We start from the raw sequence: 27,954 nt of genomic DNA, 5'->3' as shown, positions 1-27,954 counted from the left end.
CCAGCGCACCGTGAGCATATTTGCTGATTTTTACAAATTTTCCCATAATGGTTAAATTTCATACATTTAAAACATTGCATCAAAGGAGGAACATAAGTGAAAACTTTGTATCTCCAGTTGTCCAAATAAATATACTGCGGTAGACTAGTACCGCTGAAAATTACACTGATAGTGGAGAGAGGAATTAGCTCCTCTCCCACTTTTTTCAAAAATCTCTTTACACCTATTACTTCACTTTCCGAGGAGAGTTTATTGAATAGTTCCTGATTGCTAGATTCTTTTGGAATAAACCTAACCACCCCTACCCTTTCCACAGAGGACGCCGGGATGAACGCTCGAAGTTTATAAACTGAAAGGCACTCGTGCTTCAAAAAGTCATTAGCCGCTGTCGCTTGTTTGAAGACAAGCATAATTTTAGTAGCGTTTATGCGCCTACTTTCACTTACACCTTTTACTTGTTTAAAATATTTGGATACCACTAGGGGATTTTTGTTTCCTAGTTTGATATCTTCTGTGCTTTCTACGTATACAGGGAATTCTGAATTGGTACTAGTATCGCCGTACGCCCGGCGATACCCTGGTTTTATAAATGGTTTGTATTTTGCACCATCACTTTCAGAGGGTTTCTCCTTTTGCATTTTCTTCCTCTTTTTTGCCCGCTGCTGGTTCCAAATCACAGCCGTCACTATCTGACGGCATTGTACCACAGTTTAACGAAAACTATTTACAAAATAATGTACTATTTACACTCAAAAACTATATTTTTAACAATTTTCAATTAAAAAGCGCACTTCGCGTTTCCCGCCAAAAACGCAAGTCCGTGATGTTCAGTAAAGTCTGACCAAAGATATAGGGTACGTGCCACGGACGAGACGAGGGACATTTATCGGTGGACAATTCTGTCAAAGTGTCAGACAAATTGCCCAAATTGCACCATAGATTATCTACTATATACTAGAGAATTGCACTTTGCAGTGTTTTGCATTTTGTTAATTCCAAATTTTTATTTCGTGAATTGTGATTTGTGGTGAATTTACTGATCGCATCGTGATTCGTGTGTTAAAAAATGTTTTTCCGTGTATTTCTAGACTCTAAGCAATTATAATTTGTAGGCCGAAAGCCTTCCAACTGCTTACAAAAGTGATAATTTAAAGTGTTTTAGTTTGGCGTGTGATAAGTATTTATCAAAATGACCGTGGACGGTGACGAGCAGCCCCAGCGGGATCGTGTGTTTATGGACATTGCGATCGGCGGCTTGCCCTCCGGTCGTATAGTGTTTGAGTTGTTTAATGATGTGGCGCCGAAGACCGCGGAGAATTTTCGGGCACTATGCGCAGGGGATATGGGTGTTGGGAAGGTTACTGGCAAACCATTAACCTATAAGGTTAGTAGACTTATTACCTAAAACGACTAGCTAACCCGGCCTGGCTTCACTCTGATGGAATTTATGAAATTTAAAAGATGATCCCAAAACTGTGTCTGCATGAATTTAGGTTAAATCAAACAGATCTTTAAACAGCATGATTTTTGCAGGGTATGGTGTTTCATAGAGTGGTGAAAGACTTTATGATTCAAGGAGGTGACTTTACCAATGCAAATGGAACTGGCGGGGAGTCTATTTACGGAGGCACTTTTGAAGGTAAGTGTTTTGACAGTTTCCATTCAAATGAGTTGTGAATAACATCCCTGGTGGCCAACATCAAACATTACATTGATTTCTATTATTCATCATCATTATCATCATCATCCTCATCAACTGATAGACGTCCACTGCTGGACAGAGGTCTCTTGTAGGGACTTCCACAGGCCACGGTTTTGCGCCGCCTGAATCATTTATGACTTCTATTATTGTAATATTATAATAATTATGAATCAAGTATCTTTTCTTTGCAGCTGTGATAGCCTTGTGGTTAGGACATCCTTCTAATTGGAGGTTGGGGGTTCGATCCCGGGCATGCACCTCTAACTTTTCGGAGTTATGTGCGTTTTAAGTCATTAAATATCACTTGCTTTAACAGTGAAGGAAAACATTGTGAGGAAACTTGCATGCCTGAGAGTTCTCCATAATGTTCTCAAAGGTTATGTGAAGTCTGCCAATCCACACTGGGCCCGCTTGGTGGGCTATGGCCTAACCCTTCTCACTCTGAAGGGAGACCTGTGCTCAGTAGTAGACCAGCCATAGATTGAGATAGTAGGGATTATGTCGTAGATAATTGCTGGCACGGATCACGGAAGTGCAGTGCGTAATCGCCGTAAGCCTTTCAGAAAAATCTACTGTATTTTCCTGATAAAGCATGGTGCCGAAACCTGTTCAAAAATGACTTTATTATTTTCAGACGAGACGTTTGAGCTGCAGCATGATAGGCCTTATTTGCTGTCCATGGCTAACAGGGGCAAGGACACAAATGGTTCCCAGTTCTTTATGTAAGTCAAACGGCCAATGGTAAGAACTGTATATAAAATTTTACCGTAGTAAATTGTACTTTTTAGGATTCCGTTCCTCAAAAGGAAAAAAGGAATCCTTATAGGATCACTTTGTTGTCTGTCTGTCTGTCAAAAAACCTACAGGGTACTTCCCGTTGACCTAGAATCATGAAATTTGGCAGGTAAATAGGTCTTACAGCAGACATTCGGGGAAAAAATCTGAAAACCGTGAATTTGTGGTTAGATCACAAAAAAAATTAAAATATGTTTATGAATAAATAATTCGTATTTTCAATTTCGTCCGAAATGGTTTTGGCGAAATTTGGTACAGAGATAGATTGCATCCTGAGGAAGGATATAGACTACTTTTTATCCCGGAAATCAATGAGTTCCCGCGTGATTTTAAAAATCTAAATCCACGCAGATGAAGTTGCGGGCATCTTGTAGTAATGTATAAATAACCATATGAACGAGACTGAGGGCGAAGCAGTATGTCACTAAGCACCTAAAACTTTATGTTGATTATGGATATTTTTTTAATCTGACATTTTTTAAGGGGCTTTTACAGATGATCTATATGCCAACCCTGTCGTTACAAACTAAATTAAAATCAAACTACAAAATTAAACCTAAAAATGTATCGATTTGAGAGAATCACTAACAAAATACACTTTCATTGCCGAAATGCTCGAAGGATTATGGACTTGATTATAGAGAAAGTTGTGAACTTTATGATTAAGATTTATGACAAACATGCTTTTGTTACTAAAACAAGTAGTTAATTGTAGAAGCTACTGGCAAAAGTAAGGTAAAGATCCCTATTATGGAACCCGTTTCTAAAAGTACTTAAGGTATTATCCCCTGGATACAACCCAAAATTAAAGTAGGGCAAAGGTTTATATTATGAGACCTATATGAAATAAGCTAAATTAGTATCAGAAGCGCTCTGATATTATTTCAAACAAAAATCGTGTTCTATAACACTGTCAAAATTAGTATGACATTGGACATTAGTTGTAAGCAAAAACAAGTTGCAACCCTGTACTACATGAAGTTTGTTGCCTACCTCCATGCAACAGTACATTAGGACAGATTACATATTTTGATCATTATAATACTCCAGATACAAAACAAGTCCTATTATGCCTGTGACAAAAGTAGGGTAAAGGTCCCTATTATGAGACCTACATGCTTGTAACATTACATGCGGGCACACGTTTATATTTGTGTTGTGTCATAGAACGCGGCCGCGGCGGCGAGCGGCGCGCTATCATTCTTGTTGTGTTCTGTGTGTTGTAGTACAACACAGCCGGCGCCGCATCTCGACAAGTGAGTATATACTTTTTCTACAATAGGGTATTTAACAGGCTTTAAAAAACTGTTCTACGTTAATCACTGAGTAAATGTACATTTTACGTTCCATTACATATTGTGCAAGAAAAAACAAAAAAAATTATCATTAACTGGTTAATGGACGGCAGTCAGTCAGAAACCTTGCAATTATCGACAACGATTGTAAAAAGTTTCAATTCAGTCATGAACGATGCTCGATTTTTATTTAAAAGAAAATTAAATAGCTGTTCTGTTTGGCGGTCATTTAAAGGCGACTTATGTCTGAAAACATCTGAATTACTCTCAAGCGTCTAAAGAAGTTTTACTTTAAAAAGTGTAAAGTTTGTTGTGTGGTTCCGCAGTGTGCACTGCGTTTTCGGCACGGTGGTGGGCGGCGCGGCGCTGGTGCGGCAGCTGGAGGCGCTGCCGGTGGACCGCAACGCGCGACCGCTGCAGGACGTGACCGTCGCCAACTGCGGACAACTCGTGCGACTCAAACACGGTAATTACTGACTAAGGTGTAAAGGATTATATAAATGTATAAAGCTAAATATATAAAAGGAATGGGTGACTGACTGACTAATCTATCAACGCACAGCTCAAACCACTAGACGGATCGGGCTGAAATTTAGCATGCAGGTTGCTACAGGACTTTGATTTTGGTGACTGCAATTGTGCAGTTTACCCTACTGTTTTGTAGATTCTTTTCTGACAACTCTATTAACTCATGTAATTACCTGATTAAATCCATACTAGTATTATAAATGCGAAAGTGTGTCTGTCTGTCTGTCTGTCTGTCTGTCTGTCTGTCTGTCTGTCTGCTAGCCTTTCACGGCTCAACCGTTCAACCGATTTTGACGAAATTTAGTACAGAGATAGCTTGCATCCCAGGGAAGGACATAGGCTACTTTTTATCCCGGAAAATCAAAGAGTTTCCATGGGATCTTTAAAAACCTAAATCCACGCAGACGAAGTCGCGGGTATCATCTAGTCTATTATAAAATAATGTAACCGTAGCTTGTATGTAATTATTATACAATTAAATGCAAGCTACGGTATAAAAGGAAAACGTGACTGACTGACTGACTGACTGACTGATCTATCAACGCACAGCTCAAACTACTAAGGCATCCGCTAAGAAAGGATTTTTGAAAATTCAGCTCCTAAGGGGTTGAAAAAGGGGTTTGAAATTTGTGTAGTCCACGCGGACGAAGTCGTGAGCATAAGCTAGTTGTATAATAATTATATTATATTTCCTATGTATTTATTGTTAAAGTACCTAACTTTGCAATGCCCTAACGGGGCTTCATGTAATCGTGAACGCAAATGAATAAATAAATGAAATGAAATAAATGTGACTGTTCTGTTTATTGCCATATAAATCAATATCTCCTAATTTTATCAGGTAAAAAACGCAAGCCGGATAAGGCAAAGGAAAAAGAGAGTGGAGAAGAAGAGTCAGACCACTCTCATAAAAAAGAGAAAAAGAAGAAAAAGGATAAGAAGAAGAAACGGTAAGCAATAGCACTACCCCTGTTGTCTTAACCTATCGGGATTTGATGAAAGATCCTACAAAATGAGCGTATGGACGTAAAAAAGTGTTTACGAAGGTATTTGGAAGAAAGGGTCTTGGACTGTAATAAAGTTATGTGATTTTTTGTATTGCGGTAGTTTGTGGGGCTAGAATAATCAGTACCCTTATTATAAATGTAAAAGTGTGTTTGTTTGTTGGTTTGTCCTTTAATCACGTCGCAACGGAGCAATGGATCGACATGATTTTTCGCATGGGTATAGTTAAAGAGATTGAGAAAGTGACATAGGCTACTTTTTATCCCAGAAAAGAGTTCCCCCAGGATTTTAAAAACCTAAATCCACGCGAACGAAGTCGCGGGTTCAGCTAGTGCTGCCATAAATTCTAAAATTCGAAAAAGCGCACTTTGATCTTCATTAACTGACTCATAAAATAGTTTTATCTGACATCATCATATAAAATAGAACTAGAGTAACCGACATAGCTCAACGGGTTGCGAAGCTGAAGTGGCAATGGGCAGAGCACATAGTTCGTACAACCGATAGACGTTGGGGTCCCGAGGTGCTAGAATGGCGACCTCGCACCGGAAGACGCAGTGTTGGAAGACCCCCCTAGGTGGACGGACGACATCAGACGAGTCGCAGGTAGCCGCTGGATCCAGGCGGCGCAAGACCGTGGCGTGTGGAAGTCCCTACAAGAGACCTATGTCCAGCAGTGGACGTCTATTGGTTGATGATGATGATATAAAATATGTAATTTACTGTTTTCTGAGCAGCCATCATTCCGAGCGCTCAGCCGACGAAGAAGTCCCGGAAGCACCTTCTCACCCCCTCGTCAGCACATCCAAGATCGATCCTCGAGAAATACCCGAAGTGCCCACCAATAGGTTCCTCATGAGAGGTGGCCGTGACCAAGACAAGGATAGGATGGACCCTAGGAGGGACAGAGAAAGGTATGTGGTATTATTCAAAATGGCATTAGAGTCATACACATTATAAATAAATAAATAAATAAAATGTTTTTATTTCGACCAACAAGGATCATATCGGTGTTAGTAATTACACGAAACTTAAACCTAATTGTTAGTAATTATTAATATGTGTTAGTAATTACACGAAACTTAAACCTATTTGTTAGTAAAAAATCTATAACTATTTAAATTAGGACAGGATCGATTTGCCAGCACGTGAATCATACAACAGTGATTCAAGTACTGGCAGTCGATCCTGTCTGAAAATACCTTCAGGAGGCCGTTGGGGCTGGACCGGACTCTACGCAACAGGGATGTGCACCGCGCCCGCATAGTAGTATAAAAATAGTCTACATGCGCCTCGGCGAACATCCCTGACGCGCTGCAGAATCTGGGCAGCCCCATCAGCATCCTGAATGCATTATTATATTGTACACGCAGGGCATTGTACTGCTTTTGCGTGTAATCGATCCACAGGCTGCTCGTGTAGAAGGAGGTGCAATATGCTCTGAAAAGAGTGATTTTGACGGCTACAGAACAACGAGCAAACCTGCGGACGATCATGTTCCATTATGATTCCAGTGAACGACAAAGCATAGAACGTGCGAACAATTGTCATTCTAAAATAGGGGCTACAAATCCACGTCTGTTAAACACATAACCAATAGAACCATATTAGTATCTATTGTTCTTTTCATGAATATTCCTATCTTCTTTTTGTACCTATTCCTATTCTACTCCCTTTACAACCTCTCGCATTGCCAAGGGTCACTGGTAGAGATCTCTCATAGAGATAAGTGCTTCTCTGTCCACTTTTACTCTCTTTTTCTCTTTACTGTAAATGTTTTTGGTACAAATAAAAAAATTGCGTAAACTGCAACAGGCTCACGATTGGTTTGTACTGAGTGTCATGAGACACTGGCTGCTGTCGTGATTGGCTGACTCAAAGTGACAGAATAGAAAGACAGACAAACAAACATTATCCATACTAATATTATAAATGCGAAAGTGTGTCTGTCTGTCCGTCTGTCTGTCTGTCTGTCTGTCTGTCTGTCTGTCTGTCTGCTAGCCTTTCACGGCCCATCCGTTTATCCGATTTTGGCGAAATTTGGTACAGCAGTAGCTTGCATCCCGGGAAAGGATACTAATTACGGGAAAGGAGGCTACTTTTTATCCCGGAAAATTAAAGAGTTCCCACAGGATTTTCAAAACCTAAATCCACGCGGACGAAGTCGCGGGCGTCATCTAGTTTTTTATATTTATAGGAATAATCAAAATGAATTTTGTTTTGATTTTCAGCTTTAGCCAATTTTTGATGTAAGTTACATCCTTGGTATATGTATTATTATTTCTTTATTATAATGAAGGTTTGCATTTTTTAAAAATTTAATTTAATTGCCAAGTTAATTGCTGACTAATATTTCCCTTTCCCCTCCAATTAAGCGTAAAGCTTCTGCTGGGAGTAGGTACGACAATAGTGCAACTGGTGGGATTTGAATCGGCCACCTTTCGGTTTTCAGTCCGCTCCTTTAACCAAAACACTCCCACAAGACATGGTGGAGGTCCTCCTCCGCCAGTCCGCACGGGCATACGCCACTCTCCACGAGCCATATGTCATGCAGACGCTTGTTGAAGCTCCCATGGCCTGTCTGAATCTGCTAGGTGTCATAGTCCAGTGCGACCCAGGTTGCCCTGATCCGACCAGCCACGTGCGTCTCGTATTGGGCTGGACAACCCACCACCACCCATGGCCCCACCAACCTCGCGGTTATATGGACCGAAACGCGGGAGGGCGCCCGTTCGGTACTTGCTCGGTGGCTCTTTCCCGGGGCGCCTTCTTGACTCCCTACAAGTTGTTTACTTTCTTTTTCCTTGTCCCCATCTTGTCACTCTCCCCATTCTGGGGCAGACGTCACAGATACGGGAGATTTCCGTCACCGTTCGTGGTGTCACCTGTTTCCCACATCCTCTCCTGTCATTGCGTATCTGGATACCTAGCTCTCGCTTCCCTCCTCTGAGCTACTGGGCTGGACAACTCACCACCTCCCATGGCCCCACCAACCTCGCGGTTATATGGGCCGAAACGCGGGAGGGCGCCCGTTCGGTACTTGCTCGGTGGCTCTTTCCCGGGGCGCCTTCTTGACTCCCTACAAATTCTTTCTTTCCTGTCCTTGTCCCTAATTGGTCTTTCTCCCCTTTCTGGGGCAGACGTACACAACACGCAGATCCCCGCATGCCCCGCGGTCCGGATCCTTCCTCAAACACACACTGGTCCACGATCACGGTCCGAGCTGTTCCGCCTCTTGTGCCATATTGGGCTGGACAGTAATGTTCTATTGTTTGCTTGCAGGATGCGCTATCGTGAACGCGAGCGTCACTCGTACACCCGCAGTGGAAGAATCATAAAAGGCCGTGGAGTGTTTGTACGTATTCATGATCAGTTCTTGCAATTCACGAAGGAGAGTGAACTTTACTTGTGGTTACGTCGTATACACGGACATGACGTACGTGTGCGTGCATGTCGGACCAATCAGTCGCGAGCAAGCGCTCGCAAACGCACACATTTACAGTAACTTACGTATACCGATACTACTTAAACACAAGCATAAGTCACTCGCCTTCGTGAAATGCAAGAATTGACCCAACATTCTGTTTGACGAAGGCATAAACATTCGGTTTGTACGCTAAAATGCGCTTAACTTATTGTTTCAGCGTTACCGCACGCCGTCTCGTTCCCGCTCCCGCTCGCGCTCGGCCACGCCCCCTCACTGGCGTCAAGCGCAGAGACGCATCGTCAAACTGGCGCACTTAGAGGTGAGTTGACATTCTCTCTTTCAGCAAGCCGCCTTGCAGCGCGAAATGGCAATGCATCGCCGTTTTTTGCGTTACGTATCCGCATCGTATTGCAACGCAGTGATGTGTTTCGACCTTAACTTTATCTTTTTTTAACAGATGGATCGAGAGCAGCCCGAGCAAGATGTGTCAAGAGGCAGACATGTTGAAAAACAACATAGCAGTGAGTTGAAATCAATATACAAGGTTATCCGGAAGGAGGTCCTCATTCAAAACAGTGCCATTGTACTCGTCAAATTTTTTTTTTATTTTTTTTTAAAGAATATTAGCCATGTTAAATGACTAATATTCCCCTTTCCTCTCCAACTAAGCGTCAAGCTTGTGCTAGGAGTAGGTACGACAATAGTGCAACGGGCGGGGTTTGAACCGTCGACCTTTCGGTTTTCAGTCTATTCCTTTACCCGTTGAGCTATTGAGGCTCTAAATATACAACGTTAGTCTTAGTATACGCAAAACCTGAAAGTAGTCGTAAACAGAATCGATTGCGATTTTTACTACGGGTTATATTTTGACCAAAAAACACTTTAAAATCCTGCAAGTTTGATCACCTGGTAATAGTTGAATGACCGCATGCACTAGCTGATTTGAGCCGCGCGAGAGGGAGCGCGCACGATCGATGCCAGCCGTCCCGTTCGCACACAGCCGCTCGCTTGGGGTGACCATGTTATTCGAGGACAAGCTTATAACTTCGTAAATTTTCATTAAATATTTTTGAAATTTTGTATATAAATTCTTTATGTAAAAATATTTGACACGTGTTTCGGTTTTCGCGTTAACTGTAACTAACGTTGTATAATAGGAACTGACTGATCTATCGACCCACAGATCAAACTACTAAACGGACCGGACTGAAATTTGGCATGCAGATAGCTATTATGACATAGACATCGGCTAAGAAAAGATTTTTGAAAATTCAACGCGGAGAATACGTCTAATTCTTCTCAAAAAATTATTTTGTATTTCAGAAGAGGGTGAAGAGGGCACTCCGGAAAGGCCAAAAGGAGGAGAAAAGGAGGAAGGCGAATGTGACACACCCATAGGTACGTCACAATTCATTGATTTTCCTATTTAAGGGGACTCAGTTCAGTGCTTTCTTCATACAAACGTAGGAGGGAAATTACAACAATATTCGATATTGTACGCACAAAACTAAGAATTATATCGATTTATCTCGTTATTATCTAGGTTTATTGATACATAAAACATTGAAAAAAATATTGATTTAAAAGTTACGAGGTTCAAAAGATTTCTATTTTAACACTAAATTAATGACAACTTTGGGGGTAAATAAATAAGATTAGGGATATGAAAATTCTAAAACAATTTATCATTAGACGTAGTTTAATCATTCATTATATAAATATAAAATAACTTTACTTTGCAAACATAAATTTAGCAGTTTTTTCCCAAAAATACTTTTCCTAAACCCTTTTCGCGCGCTTGATTTCGGTGAAAATCATCGTGCCTCTCAACTTTCTCATACAATGTCAAGTGAAAAGCAAACATGTTACCCACGTGCGCTGCCAATTTAAGTCGAGTGTCCTGCATCACCTTAAGTACCACAAACCAAAAACCGGCTGGGTTCGAAAGTAGTCGCCGGAGTGATTACGTATCTCGCGACAGACGTAAATCTCGCGATCATTGCTGTCAAACGTCCGGCTAGAGAGAGACAGCAATAGCCACAAAATAAGAAGAAGAAGTAGAGAAACAGCAAATAATTTGACGCATTGCTACTGCTGTCGCTACTGCAACGTTTTACGTAATCACCCCGCCGGCTTACCTCGGCGACTGCCCAACTAGTTTTGAACCCATCCAGGGTCCTTTTTCAAAAGGACTCGCAGCGCGATGCGAATGAGGCTGCGAATATGTTCATTACTGTGATTGATTGGTGACTCAAAATGGTTAACGCCCACTGAATTTTTGTCTTTGTATTTGACGTAACAGAGAGATGTTAGCTTCTCTCCGTGGATAGTAAGTAAATATTTGTATGTTTTTGTTTAGATACATCGCGTCATGAGAGGATCGACTACAACGCGCTAGACTTCGAGGAGGACGTCGATCATGAGGGTATGATTCAACTTCAAAACTAACTTATAGGAAATAGCAGATTTGTAGAGCGTTGTCCCTGTCATCGAGACCGACAAAATGTCATATTGGTGTGAGTGACAGAGACAACGCTCTACAAAGCCGTAATGTCATTCTAAAGGCCGATGTACATTACTTTCTGCCGCGTACTGTGCATTTTGACACTAAATGGGTTCCCGACAAGTGTGAATAGCTTCATATAAAATGTTCTGCCACTGAAACATCCGATTTAAATCCGGGCTCGACAAAAGTGGAAACGGGGGGTAATTCGTTTTGTAGTGAAGTGAATCATTCCGTCCCACTCACACATTATACACAAGTATAATTTGTGAGACAGAATGATTACCGCTATTATTTTCGGTTCATCTAAATATATAAAAGGAAAGGGTGACTGACTGACTGACTGACTGACTGACTGACTGACTGACTGACTGACTGACTGACTGACTGACTGACTGACTGATCTATCAACGCACAGCTCAAACTACTGGACGGATCGGGCTGAAATTTGGCATGCAGATAGCTATTATGACGTAGGCATCCGCTAAGAAAGGATTTTTGAAAATTCAACCCCTAAGGGGTTCAAATAGGGGTTTGAAATTGGTGAAGTCCACGCGGACGAAGTCGCGAGCATAAGCTAGTTTGAGTTATAAAAATGATAATTTATCGTCATCATCATCATCATCATCATTGTCAACCGATAGACGTCCACTGCTGGATACAGGTCTCTTGTAGGGACTTCCACACGCCACGGTCTTGCGCCGCCTGAACCCAGCAGCTCCCTGCGACTCGTTTGATGTCGTCTCTCCACTTAGTGAGTTGATCAACGAACACGCGCTTTCCCGTCCCCATTCTAGCACCTTGGGACCCGAACGTCCATCACACGTAGAATGACTCCAAGCTTTATTATGAGGTCCATAATTAGCGACCATGCCTCGGATCCACTTTATGTCGTCACTGGCAACACGCACTGTTCGAAGACTTTGGTATTCAAGCATTAAGTAATTCCAAACGAAAATTTGTTATTAAAATCTGCAATTTCTCAGCAGACGAGCGTGAGGCTCCTAACAGACGCAAGCCGGATCGCAGGAGGGCGCCACAGCAGCACTGGTCTGGAGGAGAACGCGCCGACATGTTGGCGCGGGCTCTGGGCGTCACTCCCAAGCAGAGGTATAGATCAGAAAGATCTCTGAGCTATAATCCCCCCATAAAAGGCGCCCTAAGCACGTCCTTAACGATCCCGACGATCAAATCATGACCGACAATGACTCCCTATCTCGTAGGTCTACACAACTCAACTTTATTACAGCATCTTCGCTAGCGAAGATGAGGTCCCCGATTTCTAACGTCATCCAGACGCGCGTGGACTCGCGCCACAGCCTCTGTTGGAAAATCGGTTGAACGGATGGGTCGTGAAAATCTAGTAGACAGACAGACGGACAGACAGACACACTTTCGCATTTATAATATTAGTATGGATTATAATTTTTGACCGCAGGGAAACTCTAATCAGAGACACTAGTATCAGAAACCCAAGAGACATGAGAGATAACAGGGACCATTATGAACCCAAACGCCGCGAAGGCCTGGCCTCCACCGTCAGCCACGTTGCGCCCAAGCTATCCTCCGCTATAACCACTGTGACTCACGAAGACTCCAAGTTTGAACCTCCCAAGATGGACGACAATCAGGGATACGACCCTTTCAGCATTTTGCGCAGTACGTTCACCAAGAATAAGGAGAAGGCACTGTTGGGGTAAGGCACCTTAAGTTTTGGTCTCACCACAAAAACTTAAGGTTTAAACACGTGCGTTTCAATAGTCTCAACGGCGGGGCGATTACATAAAACATTGCAATAGCGACAGCAACGCGACAGCAGTAGCAATCCGACAGTTCGACAGTCTCTCTTCTTCTTCTTATTTTGCTTCTTGGCTATTGCTGTCTCTCTCTAGCCGGACGTTTGACAGCAACGATCGCGAGATTTACGCCTGTCGCAAGCCTGTCGCGAGATACGTAATCACCCCGCCGCGCCGGTTTAAGGTTAGTTGTACCTTGTTTAAGTTTTTGTGGTGAGACCATTTATTTATATAGAAATCTTTATTGCACACACTAAAAATATATACAGAAAACAATAATAGAAAAGAAACTATGTATACAAGAGGGTACAAAGGCGGCTTCATTGCTAATATCTCTGGACAATTTTTAGGGATTCTCCCTTAGGTTTTAAGTATCGTAAGGTAAGTTTTCTGAGTTTATTATAAGAAATCTAGAGTTCAGGTAAGTTAGAAGTAGTCCTGAGCATTCCGAACCAGTGGTGAATTAAAACTACCCGACTATTCGAAAGCGCTTGTAAAAAGTCTACTTGAATAAAAACATATTCTATTCTATTCTGAGTACATTAGGTTAGTTTCAAAGTTTTGGCAGATATCCAACTACTCTGGGTAGTTCTGTGAACTCTCACAGTTCTAGAACGAAATTCCTTTTTAATTTGTCAAATAAGAACCAATAACTCTTTTATGCATACAGGCAACAAGCTCCTCTGGAAAGGCGCGAAAGAGAAAAGGATAGACCAAGGATGGAAGAGAGACGCGATAGATACAGGGCTGATAGGGATCATAGACATTCCGAAATGGATGATCTAAGCAAAATCATTGAACAACCAGATCTAACAATACGCCATTCTGAAAGAGATGGTCACGATCGTAAACAATCAGAAACTGAAGCTGACAATAAAGATCGCCATAAATATTCTGATAGACAACGCAAAGATGAAGATGCCAGAGACATATCCAAAGATAGAAATAACAAAAGACCATCGCAAGAGGAAGAAAAGAGAGATGTATCCAAAGATAAATCTGATAAACGGGAAAGATCGGAAAACACTGACGCTAGAGACTTTTCAAGAGATAGGGACGACAATAGAGCTAAAAGTATAAATGAGAAGCGAGAAAAATTAATTGAAACAGCACCTAGACGCGATAAATCTAGAGAAAGAGATGATGATAGAGATAAATCAAGAGAAAGAGCTAATAAGAGAGATAAATCGTTACAAAAACGAGATCGATCAAGGAACAGGGACGATAGATCAAAAGATAGAAACGACAAAAGGGATCGATCGCAGGAAAATAATAAGCGTGATAAATCTCGAGAAAGGAACAAGAGAGATAGATCAAGAGATATAGATGAAAAATTAACAGATAAGAGAGACAAATCGAGAGAAAGAGAAAGGGATGACAAACGTAGATCAAGAGAAAGAGATAACAAGAGGGATAGGTCTCGTGAAAGAGATAACAAAAGGGTTAAATCGCACGAGGACATAGAAGATAGCAAGAGAGACGAATCGTATGATGATAAGCGAGATAGCAAGAGGGACAAGTCTCGTGAAAGAGATAGCAAGAGGGATAAGTCTTATGAAAGAGATCGCAAGAGTGATAGATCTCGTGAAAGAGATAGCAAGAGGGATAAATCGTATGATGATAAGCGAGACAGCAAGAGGGACAAATCTCGTGAAAGGGATAATAGGAGAGACAGGTCTCGTGAAAGAGATGGCAAGAGGGACAAATCGTATGACGATAGAAGAGAGAACAACAGGGACAAATCGTATGATGATAAGCGGGACAGTAAGAGGGATAGGTCGAGTGATAGGGACAGACAAAGGGATCGTGAAGACGGAAAAGGAGATGTGAAGGCGCATTCTTCAACTAAAGAAAGGTTTGATTTTCTTTTAATCTATCTTTAACACAAATCTAAAAATCTAGCTAGGATAGCAACTTTCTTATATTACACCATGGTTATAATTTATTATTAGAAACTGAATAAAAAAAAACTGAATGATGTATAAGATTTTGTCCACGTGGACATCTACATCAACCTTTAGGCGGTTTTGTAGAGCACTGTCTCTGTCATTGAAACCGACAAAACGTCACATAGGTATGAGTGACAGAGACAACGCTCTACAAAGCCGAGATGTCATTCTAAAGGCCGATGTACATTATTTTCTGCCGCTTACTGTAAGAAGTGTAACCCTTTTCTATTCCACAGGTCCACTTCTCGTGATCGTGATCGAAAGAGTCAAGAAAACCCTGAAGATGATGACAAAAAGAAGGTATGTAGGTTCAGTTGACGTCAAGAAATAAGTTCTGATATTGAACCTGCGCAGTGGGTGAATTTGTTCTGCACTAAGTAACTAAATTTACTGGGCTATATGTCTGTTATCTGTGACCTATGAAGTGCGGTTTCTCAGTTCCCTATTATAAGACCTGCAAATTGCTAATGCGCGTGGCTGCCATTTTAGTGACGTCAGCATTAGACTGAAGCTTCGAGCTGATAGTAAATTTTTATTTCGGCTGACGTCATTTCGATGTTAATGAGACATGGTTCCAGCGCAATAGCAATTTGCGGGACTTATAGCTCGTTCCGATGAACAGGGTATAGTTATTGTTGGTTTATTAGTTTGTCCTTCAATCACGTCGCAACGGTGCAACGGACTGACGTGATTTTTGCATGGGTATAGATAAAGCCCTAGAGAGTGACATAGGCTACTTTTTATCCCGGAAAATCAAAGCGTTCTCCCACGGGATTTTTAAAAAATCTAATTCCACGCGAACGAAGTCGCAGGCATCAGCTAGTAGGTTAATAAATATCAGTATTTGTTTTAGGAGGAAGAAAGAAACGAGGCCCGCAAGGAACTGATGGAGATTGTGCGGCTCATCAAGTCCCGACAGAAACAGAGGGAGAATAAACCTCCAGGTAATTGTTATCTCTTCTCCGTCATGTTACTTCCATCTGTCTGTCGTCTTTTTCCACTTTTGATGTCTGTTTACACAATATTTTATTAATTTTAATGATTGACATTTTGTAATCGCAATATTTTATTTTGTTTCGTACTCAATATTCTCCTTTAAAATACTAATTATTGATGACTTATTTAAATTAGGTATATATTATTGACATTTATTGTACCTACTTAATAACATTGCACGCCATACTTGGTAATACACTGTTTCCAAAAAAATATTGTAATACCACTACACGTGTATTTTTTGCAATAAAAAATTATGAATTATGAATTATGAATTACTTATCCGCGGGAAGAAGTTAGTACAGCGCCCTCTCTGTTACGTAATCAGTACCCTTATTATAAATGCAAAAGTGTGTTTGTTTGTTGGTTTGTCCATCAATCATGTCGCAACGGAGCAACGGTTTGACGTGATTTTTTGCATGGGTATAGTCAGTGGCGTGCAGCTCATAGAAGCATAAACGCACTGCTTACCCTCATTGTAATAAATCAATGCTTATTTTTCATTATAACCTGCCGTAAAATAAGTTCATACCTAAATGCATACCCTGGCTTGAACTCCTGTGCAGTGCCACTGGGTATAGGTAAAGACCTGGAGAGTGACATAGGACCAAAAAATAAATCCACGCGAACGAAGTCGCGGGCATCAGATAGTCTATATATATAAAAGGAAAAGGTGACTGACTGACTGACTGATCTATCAACGCACAGCTCAAACTACTGGACAGATTGCGCTGAAATTCGGCATGCAGATAGCTATTATGACGTAGGCATCCGCTAAGAAAGGATTTTTCAAAATTCAACCCCTAAAGGGGTAAGTTAGGGGTTTGAAGTTTGTATGAAAGTCTGTCAGTTTTGAAGTGTCGATAAAGAAGTTTTGTAGTTAATATTTTTGCAATTAGCAGTACATGACATATTTTATTAAGCTTACGTTAAAATCTCATTGTTAAAAATCAAACCTAAGGGTGTAAAATAGGGGTTTAAAATTTGTGTAGTCCACGCGGACGAAGTCGCGGGCATCAGATAGTCCCATATAAATGATAGAGATAAAAATCTAAGTGAGACCTTTTTGAAACGCTAATCAATTGAATTTCGAATGTTTTTTGATAACATGCTTGTGAGCCATTACCCGGCTGAGTTTGTTGTGGGCTCTTCTCAGACCTGGGCGCGTTTGGAACCCTCGTAGCTTTAGTTTTTAAGTTCGCGTAAAAATTATCACCACTAGGTATATCATCTTACAAATGCAACAACCGTCTTTCGAAAAGTGTAATTTATTGCCTTTTTTGAATAAACCATTTGATTTTATTTGATTGGTTGGTGACTCAAAATAGTTAACGCCAACTGCTATTTTTGGCTCTATCATTAGGGATAAAGTAACAGAGAGAGCTCTACTCAACCTTCATTCCGCGGATAGTATCATCATCATCATCATGATCAACCCATCACCGGCTCACTACAGAGCACAGGTCTCCTCTTAGAGTGAGAAGGGTTTTGGCCATAGCCTACCACGCTGGCCAAGTGCGGATTGGCAGACTTCACACACCTTTGAGAACATTACGGAGAACTCTCAGGCATGCCGGTTTCCTCACGATGTTTTCCTTCACCGTTAAAGCAAGTGATATTTTAATTACTTAAAAACGCACAGAACTCCGAAAAGTTAGAGGTGCGTGCCCGGGATCGAACCCCTGACCTCCGATTAGAAGGCGGACGATCTAACCACTAGGCTATTTACAGCATGCTACTTAAGGCTACAAAAATATTTCTATTTATTCCAATACTAGCGACCCGCCCCAGCTTCGCATGGGTGCAACGTAGATATTAATGTGGTGTCATTGAGGTGTATTTGCCTCGGAAACTCTCAAATGAGAGAATTTTTTTCCGACCTTCAATTTCTCTAGGGATCTCTAATTTTTTAAGAATTAAACTATAGCTATTAACCTTCCTCTTGAATCACTCTATCTATTGGTGAAAACCGCATTAAAATCCGTTGCGTAGTTTAAACCAATAGGCGGATAGTATAGTAGCCCTTATAATGATTGCTTCTACTCTGTGTTGTAGCAGAAGCAAAGAAGAAGCACCGCTCTTCGAGCCGGTCCTCCGGCTCTGGCGAAGAGAAGGCTCGGCGACGCCGCTCCTCAGAACGCGGCCGGCGAAGTCGCAGCAGGTAGGAATAGTAAACCTTCCGCAATCAAAATTAGTACTGCATACCTCGAGTCCCTACGTAATGTCTATACAGATATATAATAATTTACCAGACAAAATTCGTAACATAAACAATGAAAATAAATTCAACAAAATATTAAAAAAAAATTTATTAGAAAAGGGCTACTATGCCGTAAATGATTTCCTAAACGACGAACATAAAAATAAATAATAATATCGGTCTCCCTACCAAGGTCTAAGGACCAAATTGCGACACCCAAACTGGGTATCCATAATACTTTGTACATGCTTAATATGATGTAATGAGTTATGGAAATGCAATAAATGAAAATTGAAATTGAAATAGTCCGCGACAGGTCGAGATGGCAATTGGGGTATGAGGTACCCGCACGTCACCCGCGCTCACCTGTATTTAGTTTGTTTATTTGAAAGTAATCAACAGCGAAATTACATAGGTAATTATTATCTATATATATAAATGAGCTATATATAGTATAAAAAAGGGAAAGGTGACTGACTGACTGACTGATCTATCAACGCACAGCTCAAACTACTGGACGGATCGGGCTGAAATTTGGCATGCAGATAGCTATTATGACGTAGGCTTCCGCTAAGAAAGGATTTTTGAAAATTCAACTCCTAAGGGGGTGAAATAGGGTTTTTAAATTTTGTAGTCCACGCGGACGGAGTCGCGAGCATAAGCTAGTTTAATCTAAATCTTGTTTCTGTGGTAGCCTAGTGGTTAGGACATCCGCCTTCTAATCGGAGGTCGGGGGTTCGATCCCGGGCACGCACCTCTAACTTTTCGGAGTTATGTGCGTTTTAATTAATTAAATATCACTTGCTTTAACGGTGAAGGAAAACATCGTGAGGAAACCTGCATGCCTGAGAGTTCTCCATAATGTTCTCAAAGGTGTGTGAAGTCTACCAATCCGCACATGGCCAGCGTGGTAGACTATGGCCAAAACCCTTCTCACTCTGAGAGGAGACCCGTGCTCTGTAGTGAGCCGGTGATGGGTTGATCATGATGATGATTATGATGAAATCTTGTTTTAACAAAAGGCCACAAGAGAGTACTTTAAATTACCTATAATGAAAACTATTTTAACAGAATAGAATTAGAATAAATGTATATACAATAATAAAATTACAACAGTGTGTGTGTGTGTGTGTGTGTGTGTAATAAAATAAAAATAAATCGACGCGTGATTTTGTTCTATGTTATAACGACATTATTTTGTGATTCAACAGAGGAACCCGGCCCCGCCGCTCGCGCAGCCCCCGCTCGCGCCGCCAGCGGCGATCCCCATCATCGCACTGATCAACAGACTACTATAGTTGAGCCGTTACGAACGTGCGAACTGAGTCATGAATCATTACGATCCTAGGGTTGTTAGAATGCTGCAGAAGTCGTTATCGATAGAGGGATGCCGTTCGGATTCAGGATGCTCCCTCGCTCTTTATATCCTGTTATCGACTATCGACAAAACCTTTTTTTTGCGAGCGAGAGGTCCGATAAAAATGATTCATGACTTAGCACGTTTGTAATGGCTCAACTATACAGTACAGTAGTTTCGCAAATTGCTAATGCGCGTGGCTGCCATTTTAGTGACGTCAGCACTAGACTGAAGTTTCGAGCTGATGGTACATTTTTACTTAAATATATGTCAAATGACGTCAAAATGACGTCATTTCGATGTTAATGAGACATGGTTCCAGCCCAATAGCAATTTGCGGGACTTATACTATAGATGTATTATTTCACGAAAACCGTTTAGCTATGTTTGTGTGAGTGAACATGTACCATGAAGTAGAATTACATAATGGAGAGTTCATTTACAATACTTTTACTTGAAGCGAATACCTACTTATCGCTATCCCACTCCGACTAACTAATTAGAGCGAGAGATCGGACCCCAGTGGGGTGGCACCTCTCGCTCTCGCTCTGCAGTCGAAGTGGGATAGCGATAAGTAGATTTTGCTGCAAGTAGTTATTACGAATAAGCAATCTAGGTATATTGTACAGTGCGACAAGGCACTCTTAGCACTTGTTTGACATTGACATGGGGGCGCTGTTGGAGAACAAAGGCTTAGAATATTCAAACAAGAAAAATGGGAACACTTGACGGCAACTTTAGTTCCGATTTTTGCCACGCGCCAAGATAGCCTTGTCGCACTGTGTTATAGATTTATGTTAACACACGACTACAGTAGTCGATTTTTTAATTAAACAACATTTATTGACATTTCCAGTGCTACCAGATTTTTATGAAAAATAAATAGTGCGGGGAGCAAAAAGAATCAACTGAGTTGACTGAGTCTACGAGTGACTTTGGAAAGGTGTCTAAGATTATGAGTCGATGGGTCAATCGAATTAATGATATAAAATTATAAAAGAAACTCAATCACCTGCTGTAAATTGTTTAATAACATCTAAGACCACCTAATTACTCAGTAAAATATATAATATTTACGTAAATCATATCCTGAAACCCTTTTCTAAAGCACTGTTATACCAATCTTACCTAGCTCTAAGTACTTATTTTTTTTTAGTTACTATTTACTAGTTTTATAATGCTTCCTTTTTACTCAGCTTGTGTGAGCTCAATGTAAAATAGACAAGCAGGAACTGGTTCATTGACTCATTCACATGACACAACTGAACCACATACATCACTATCATCAGTACCCTTATTATAAATGCGAATGTGTTTGTTTGTTGGTTTGTCCTTCAATCACGTCGCAACGGTACAACGGATTGACGTGATTTTTTCATGGGTATAGATAAAGACCTGGAGAGTGACATAGGCTACTTTTTATCCCGGGAAGTCAAAGATTTCTTACGGGATTTTTAAAAACCTAAATCCTCGCGTACGAAGTCGCGGGCATCAGCTAGTCTTAAATAATATGGTATCATTATTTCACGATTTGACATTATCTAATGTCAAAACGTGTTGTTTAATTAAAAATTCGAGTATAGATGTTCTATTTCACGAATGCCGTATGTTTTAACCGACTTCAAAAAAAGGAGGAGGTTCCCAATTCGTCGGTTTTTTTAAAATGAGTGCACACACACACACACACATTGGTACTGATTCTGATCTGAGTATAAGTAGAAATTGAGTGCTGTGTAATAAATGATAAAGTGTATATTTGTTCGTTCGTGCTGCTTTGCTCTGTGGCCCTACTGCGGTTGTTTGACAGCTACAATGTCACGATCGCAATCATCTCTGATTGGTTAATGCTCGCTCACTATTGGCCACATTGCATTGTTGCTCATTGTTGCAACAAGAATCGCACAAATTCAGCCAATCAGAACAATTGAGATTGTAATAATGATTGATGCAGGTTTTAGACAATCGCCCCGCTGATCTATCTGTAGGGCGATTGTCTAAAACCTGCATCAATCATTATTACAATCTCAATTGTTCTGATTGGCTGAATTTGTGCGATTCTTGTTGCAACAATGAGCAACAATGCATTGTGGCCAATAGTGAGCGAGCATTAACCAATCAGAGATGATTGCGATCGTGACATTGTAGCTGTCAAACAACCGCGGTAGAGCCACTGCGGGGCGATTGTCTAAAACCTGCATCAATCATTATTACAATCTCAATTGTTCTGATTGGCTGAATTTGTGCGATTCTTGTTGCAACAATGAGCAACAATGCATTGTGGCCAATAGTGAGCGAGCATTAACCAATCAGAGATGATTGCGATCGTGACATTGTAGCTGTCAAACAACCGTGGTAGGGCCACTGGTGTGCGTGGTGTGTACGACACTTCACATCTATTACTGCATGTGTATTTGTAGCAAGTGGTAGGGAAAAACTGACGATAGTAGGTTTCAATACAATTTTCATAAAGCCCATCTCCCTTACTTCTGTTATCTATGGATAGTATACTCTATCTACGAGGCTATGTCACTACATAGCCCCATAGATAGAGTAATAAAGGTAGATACAGGACGTAGATAGAATAATAGGTAGATGTAAGTACTGTGTAACCGCGTATGAGATAGCGATAGCACGACGTAACGATGAATAACACGACAATTATTACCATTGTTTAGTAGTCAATATTTGTATTAACCGATCAACAATATTTGTATTAAACGTTTTTTATGTGCAAACAAGTAAATAACTAATGAGAAATACAATGACGCCACGAATTTTCAAAGTTTGTTTTGCAACTAAAGTTGTATTCATTGTATGTATTCTTGAAAAAAATCGGTTACACAATAAGGGACAAAAAATAGGTTAGCTGCGTCTCTGTTCTCTGTGCTCTCTTTTTAGTGTGAATGAGAAAGCAAACGTTCCTTTATCTAGCTTTATTACTCTATCTACGTACTACGTAGCCCATATACTAGTGGCGCCCCCAGATCAAGTTTTTTTACATTTCTGGTCAGGCTATAAGTACTTTTTAGCTAGTAGGTCTCATACCTTATTCCTTCACAAGATAGGTAACAAAAAGTTCGCCCAATCCAACGCGTGATAACAGGCGTATTCACAAAGGCTAAGATATATAGAGCGTACTTTGACTTTGCTCAGACTTTACTTAAAGATAGAACGAGATAGATTTATACCAGGGCGATAGAGAGAGCTATGCTTGAAGTTTCTCTACGTGATCAAATCAGAAATGAGGAGTCTATCGGTTGATGATGATGATGATGAAGCACTCTGTACTGTTGTTGTCTGGGGACCCAGCTGGTCCGATCGTTTTATCTTGGAACTGGTATTCTATAGTGCTCCGTATAGAAAACTTTGATAGCGCGATTCAGGATCTATGGTGAAGATCTTGTAGCGACATCTAGTTTCTGTATCTGGAGACCGCTACAAAGTCTATGACATTATGCTATCTCGTTTTAACTGTAAGTAAAGTCAAAGTACGCTGTATACATCTCAGCCACATGAGAAAACGCCTGTTAGGCCCGGTTCCCACCTAAGCGGAACGGAGAAGAGTTAAAAGATGACGTGATAATTAACATATCTCTCCGCTCCGCTTAGGTGGAAACCAAGCCTTGCGTTGTATTTAGCTGACTTTCTGATACTATTCTATTTTGTGCTTATACACACTATAATTAAATTTTATTCTTGTTTTCTTTAGATTAAGTCACTCGATGTAATGCATTTGTGTGTTATTATTTTAGTAAATAAAGTTAATGAATTTGAAAATTTTCGTTTTATTCTTTTCCGATTCTCGATGCTTTTCATTTATGTTATAGTAATGATAATCATGATCAACCCATCGCTGGCTCACTAAATAGCACGGGTGTCCTCAGTGAGAAGGGTTTGGCCATAGTCTACCACGCTGGCCATGTGCGGACTGCGGATTGGTAGACTTCACACACCTTTGAGAACATTATGGAGAACTCCCAGGCATGCAGGTTACCTCACGATGTTTTCCTTCACCGTTAAAGCAAGTGATATTTAATTAATCAAAACGCACATAACTCCGAAAAGTTAGAGGTGCGTGCCCGGGATCGAACCCCTGACCTCCGCTTAGAAGACGGACGTCCTAACCACTAGGCTATCACAGCTTGTAATGATACTATCATGATCTAATTGGTATTTCATCCAAATCGGTTCAGCAAAAGTTACATATAGTCACGGACGGATTCTATTATCCATTATGTCATAAGGCATAGGCAAATATCATAATATAGTACGCGACAGGTTAAGATGGCAATCAGGGTATGAGGAGAGGGATGCCCCGCACACCAGCACGTCACCCATGTTATCCCACCCCGATTGCCATCTCAATCTGTCGCGTACTATACCTAATACTTAGTAGTAGGAGGTACTAAATAGTACTAGTCCCGCAAATTGCTAATACGCGTGGTCGCCATTTTAGTAACGTCAGCACTAGACTAAAGTTTCAAGCTGATGGTATATTTTTATTTCGGCAGAAGTCAAACTGACGTCATTTCGATGTTAATGAGACATGGTTCCAGCTCAATAGCAATTTATTTTTTTTTTATTCAGATACAAGTTGGCCCTTGACTGCAATCTCACCTGGTGGTAAGTGATGATGCAGTCTAAGATGATAGCGGGCTAACCTGGAAGGGGTATGGCAATTTTTATTAAACCCATACCCCTTTGGTTTCTACACGGCATCGTACCGGAACGCTAAATTGCTTGGCGGCACGGCTTTGCCGGTAGGGTGGTAACTAGCCACGGCCGAAGCCTCCCACCAGACCAGACCAGAAATTTAGAAATTATAAAATTCCAAACCCCTGCCAGGATTCGAACCCGGGACCTCCCACTATTAAGACCACAGCGCTCACCACTGCGCCAGGGAGGTCGTCAACTTTTGCGGGACTTATAATAGTAGCAGCTTCGAAGAACCGCGTGCGTGTTTCAGCGTTTCAGGATTTGGATCTGGCAAAAAAGTAGGTATTATACCTACCTGTCTAGTTGATTCTAGTACTTATAACATTTTATTCTATCGTCATTATCGTACGGTCTACCTAGGTACCCACCAGTAGCGTGCAGTTCATAGAGGCATAAATGCACTGCTTACCCCAGTTGTAAGCTCAATGCATATTTTTCATTAACACAGCCCAGTGAACAGGTTCCTACCTAACTAATGCCTACCCTGGCTTCAAACCCTGTGCACGCCACTGGTACCCACGTAGTCGCGTACGAGCCCTCGTAATCAATTTGGGCGTAGGGCATAGATATAGGTAGATACCTAAAGCTAAGGCTAGAGGGGGAGCGAAGGGGCGTTATTTATTAATTTCAGTCCGGTATGCGAGTTGGATGGATCTGATCTATTAAGTAATTCAAAGCAGTTCAAAATCACAAACGAACGCTACGCTGTATACAGGGTGTAACCAGAACGCTAGCAGAAACTTAGCGTTATTGTTATACTACCTAAACACAATCCAATACCAATAACCATTTGCCTCATTTTGTAGTTTTAGTGATTTAGTATTTTTCAAACAGGCAATGTATAGCGTGCAAAACTCGGGTCAATGCCCCACTCCGAATGGCCTACTTACGCAACGGTCGTTGATCTCTAGCGTCAGTCAGATGTTTTATTTGCATATATTTATATATCGTAAACTTTCATTTAAAAAAATTTTTGCGTTTTTTGTGCTAATTATCAGTAATCATCAGCACTATTATATGTCTTCGTTTTTGCTAACGTTCTGGTTACACCCTGCATGAATTGGCCCTACACTTACCTCTCTAATCTAGACTTTCATCATGATCAACCCATCGCTGGCTCACTTCTGAGTACGGGTCTCCTCTCAGAGTCCAGAGAAGAGTTATGGCCATAGTCTACCACCCTGGCCAGGTGCGAATTGGTACACTATACACCTTTGAGAACATTATGGAGAACTCTCAGGTATGCAGGTTTCCTCACGATGTTTTCCATCATCGTTAAAACAAGCGATATTTAATCATTTAAAACGCACATACGTGGCGCCGCCAACATCCAGCGGCTCCCTGCAACTCATCTGATGTCGTCCGTCCACGTAAGTCCGAAAAGTTAGAGGTGCGTGCCAGGGATCAAACCCCTGACCTCCTATTAGGAGGTCTTAACCACTACGCTATCACAACTTTTTCTATAATCTAGACTTTAGAATTCGCTTTTTAGGGTTCCACATGAATTACGAAAATAGTAAAAAAGGAAATGGCCCGACACGATGCGAAATTTGAACTCAGGAAAACGAACGCCTCATTCTCCAGAGCTGAAGACAACTTGAATTATTTAGAGTCACGTCGCACCAACTGGTAACCTTATATCAGGCCCAGGTCCAGTCGTGCATGGAGTACTGCAGTGATCTCTTCGATGGCTCTGCTAAATACCAACTAGCCGCCTTACACGCCGTTGATCGTCGAGCCAGGAGACTTATAGTAGGTATAGGCGAAGATTCACCACTTTTGGCGAAGCCTCAGAGTCTTGATCACCGCCGAAAAGTTGCCGGCCTATCAGTTTTCTACAGGATATATTTCGGAGAGTGTGCTCAGGAGCTGTTTGATCTTGTCTTCCTCACCTTTCTACCACCGAACCGCAAGACACCGGGCGAGTTTCCACCCCTATGTCGTCAACATTCCATCTTCGCGTACGAAACGCTTTTCGTCATCATTCCTTATACGCATGGCTATGGTCTGGAATACTCTTCCTAGATCAGTGTTTCCTGTCAATTATAATCCGGGTATCTTTAAAACAAGAGTGAATAGGCACCTTCTAGGCAAACGCGTCCCATCTTAGGCCACATCATCACTTCCCATCAGGTGTGATCGTGGTCAAGCGTGCGCCTATAATGAATAAAATAAAATAAAAAGTAAAGTCAACAATATTAAAAGTAGATCCAGTGATAAAAAGTTTATGGCTAGATCTAGTTTGTGTTAGTATTAACATTAATAGGAATTACGTCACTGCACTGGTATCTTAAACTGACCTACCCTCATTGCGCTGCGGTTGAACTCGCAACTGCAACATTTGCAGAGAGCTTAGACTCTACTCTGCTATATATCCAGCTTTTAATGCTAATATTAGGTGCCTAGCTACTTACGTCACTGCACTGGTATCTTAAACTGACCTACCCTTACTGCGCTGCGGTTGAACTCGCAACTGTAACATTTGCAGAGAGCTTAGACTCTACTTTGCTATATATCTAGCTTTTAATGCTAATATTAGGTGAGCTACTTACGTCACTGCACTGGCATCTTAAACTGCTCTACCCTTACTGCGCTGCGGTTGAACTCACAACTGCAATATTTGCAACTCTTGTTCATTCGAAATTTGATAAGCCGAGCTATAAGTGTTAACTAGGTACTTTGTACCTAGTTAACACTTATTTTCGAAGCTTTCGCTAACAACTTTGGAAGTTGAAAAGTTGAAGTAAATGAATTTGTCAACCAACGCGTAGGTACCTATAGGAACTCTAACCGATTCGTGCAGGAAAAGGAACAATCACTGTATCCTGTCATAGTTGAATTCTTCAGTCATGCCAACTTTAATTCCAGCTTAGGTCCGCAACCATTTTTGACTATGTAGAAGCATATTTACCTCACACTTTTTTTTTTCAATTCCCATTAATTTAACCGCGCCGTTCCTAACTTTGCAGTTTAATCAGTACCCTTATTATAAATGCGAAAGTGTGTTTGTTTGTTGGTTTGTCCTTCAATCACGTCGCAACGGTGCAACGGATTGAAGTGATGTTATGCATGGGTATAGATAAAGACCTGGAGAGTGACATAGGCTACTTTTTATCCCGGAAAATCAAAGAGTTCCCCCGGAATTTTTAAAAAACCTCAAAGTCGCGGGCATCAGCTAGTGAGGAATAAAATAAGCCGCAAAACAATTTGGACTTCTAACTGTTCTAAAGTTCCAACTAGTTACTGACATGGGACAACCACATGACTTGGGAAGGTGGGGAGAACTGCCACGAGGTCAGACCATATTAACCTTAGTTTTGTCGGCACATCTGTGGATGCTATCAGCCATGCCCTGTGACATAGTTTGGATGCAGCGCGCGTGCTTGGAAGCGGAAGTATAATGCGATTATCGATTTGCTTATGACAGAAAATGCTTTGAATGGACAAGGATAGTGAGGGGCGCGGGCGGGGAGGCCACGCTGGGCGCGCGGACATCACGCCGAGTACAATAGTGATGGCCCGCGGTGGTAATGTAAGCATATCGATGATGTCATGATGTCATTGAATCGTAATTGATTATTTTTTTGGTGCTTCGTTTAAATTACATTTTTAGAGCAATGTAAGGAAATGTTATCATTTTAAATTAAGAAGTTTTAGGTAGGTACTTACTTATATCTTCTTTGTA

At 41.1% G+C, this 27,954-nt stretch overlaps 1 protein-coding gene across 3 annotated transcripts; it reads left to right on the top strand.

The window, feature by feature from the left end:
• The first annotated feature begins 912 nt into the window (after positions 1-912).
• Positions 913-21,519, top strand: Moca-cyp (nuclear cyclophilin protein Moca-cyp). Of its 3 annotated transcripts, none has more exons than XM_069501335.1 (19): positions 913-1,384; positions 1,534-1,639; positions 2,337-2,424; positions 3,724-3,753; positions 4,119-4,258; positions 5,162-5,270; positions 6,063-6,239; positions 8,608-8,680; positions 8,970-9,071; positions 9,210-9,273; positions 10,076-10,150; positions 11,112-11,177; positions 12,242-12,365; positions 12,694-12,951; positions 13,722-14,906; positions 15,237-15,300; positions 15,854-15,944; positions 18,055-18,157; positions 19,408-21,519. In XM_069501335.1, the coding sequence occupies exons 1-19, from the start codon at positions 1,190-1,192 to the stop codon at positions 19,475-19,477; spliced, it is 3,120 nt and encodes a 1,039-aa protein (XP_069357436.1). In that variant the 5' UTR covers positions 913-1,189; the 3' UTR covers positions 19,478-21,519. The 3 variants fall into 3 exon arrangements, with proteins under 3 accessions (XP_069357436.1, XP_069357434.1, XP_034828906.1); XM_069501333.1 differs by having other exon boundaries at positions 914-1,384; positions 18,052-18,157; XM_034973015.2 differs by having other exon boundaries at positions 915-1,384; positions 12,245-12,365; positions 18,052-18,157.
• The last annotated feature ends 6,435 nt before the right edge of the window (positions 21,520-27,954 follow it).

The sequence above is a fragment of the Maniola hyperantus genome, chromosome 10, assembly GCF_902806685.2.
Source record: "Maniola hyperantus chromosome 10, iAphHyp1.2, whole genome shotgun sequence".
In the NCBI taxonomy this organism is placed as follows: Eukaryota; Metazoa; Arthropoda; class Insecta; order Lepidoptera; family Nymphalidae; genus Maniola; species Maniola hyperantus.
The sequence above is the reverse complement of the archived record's forward strand: the minus strand, read 5'-3'. Positions and strand labels throughout refer to the sequence as shown.

What these genes read in the sequence shown, in the direction of transcription:
- Moca-cyp (XM_069501333.1), top strand. Translation starts at nt 1,190, where the DNA reads ATGACCGTGGACGGTGACGAGCAGCCCCAGCGGGATCGTGTGTTTATG. An exon ending in AATGGTTCCCAGTTCTTTAT is followed by an intron (nt 2,425 to 3,723) that starts GTAAGTCAAACG and finishes TGTGTGTTGTAG; the next exon opens with TACAACACAGCCGGCGCCGC. An exon ending in CGAATGTGACACACCCATAG is followed by an intron (nt 10,151 to 11,111) that starts GTACGTCACAAT and finishes GTTTTTGTTTAG; the next exon opens with ATACATCGCGTCATGAGAGG.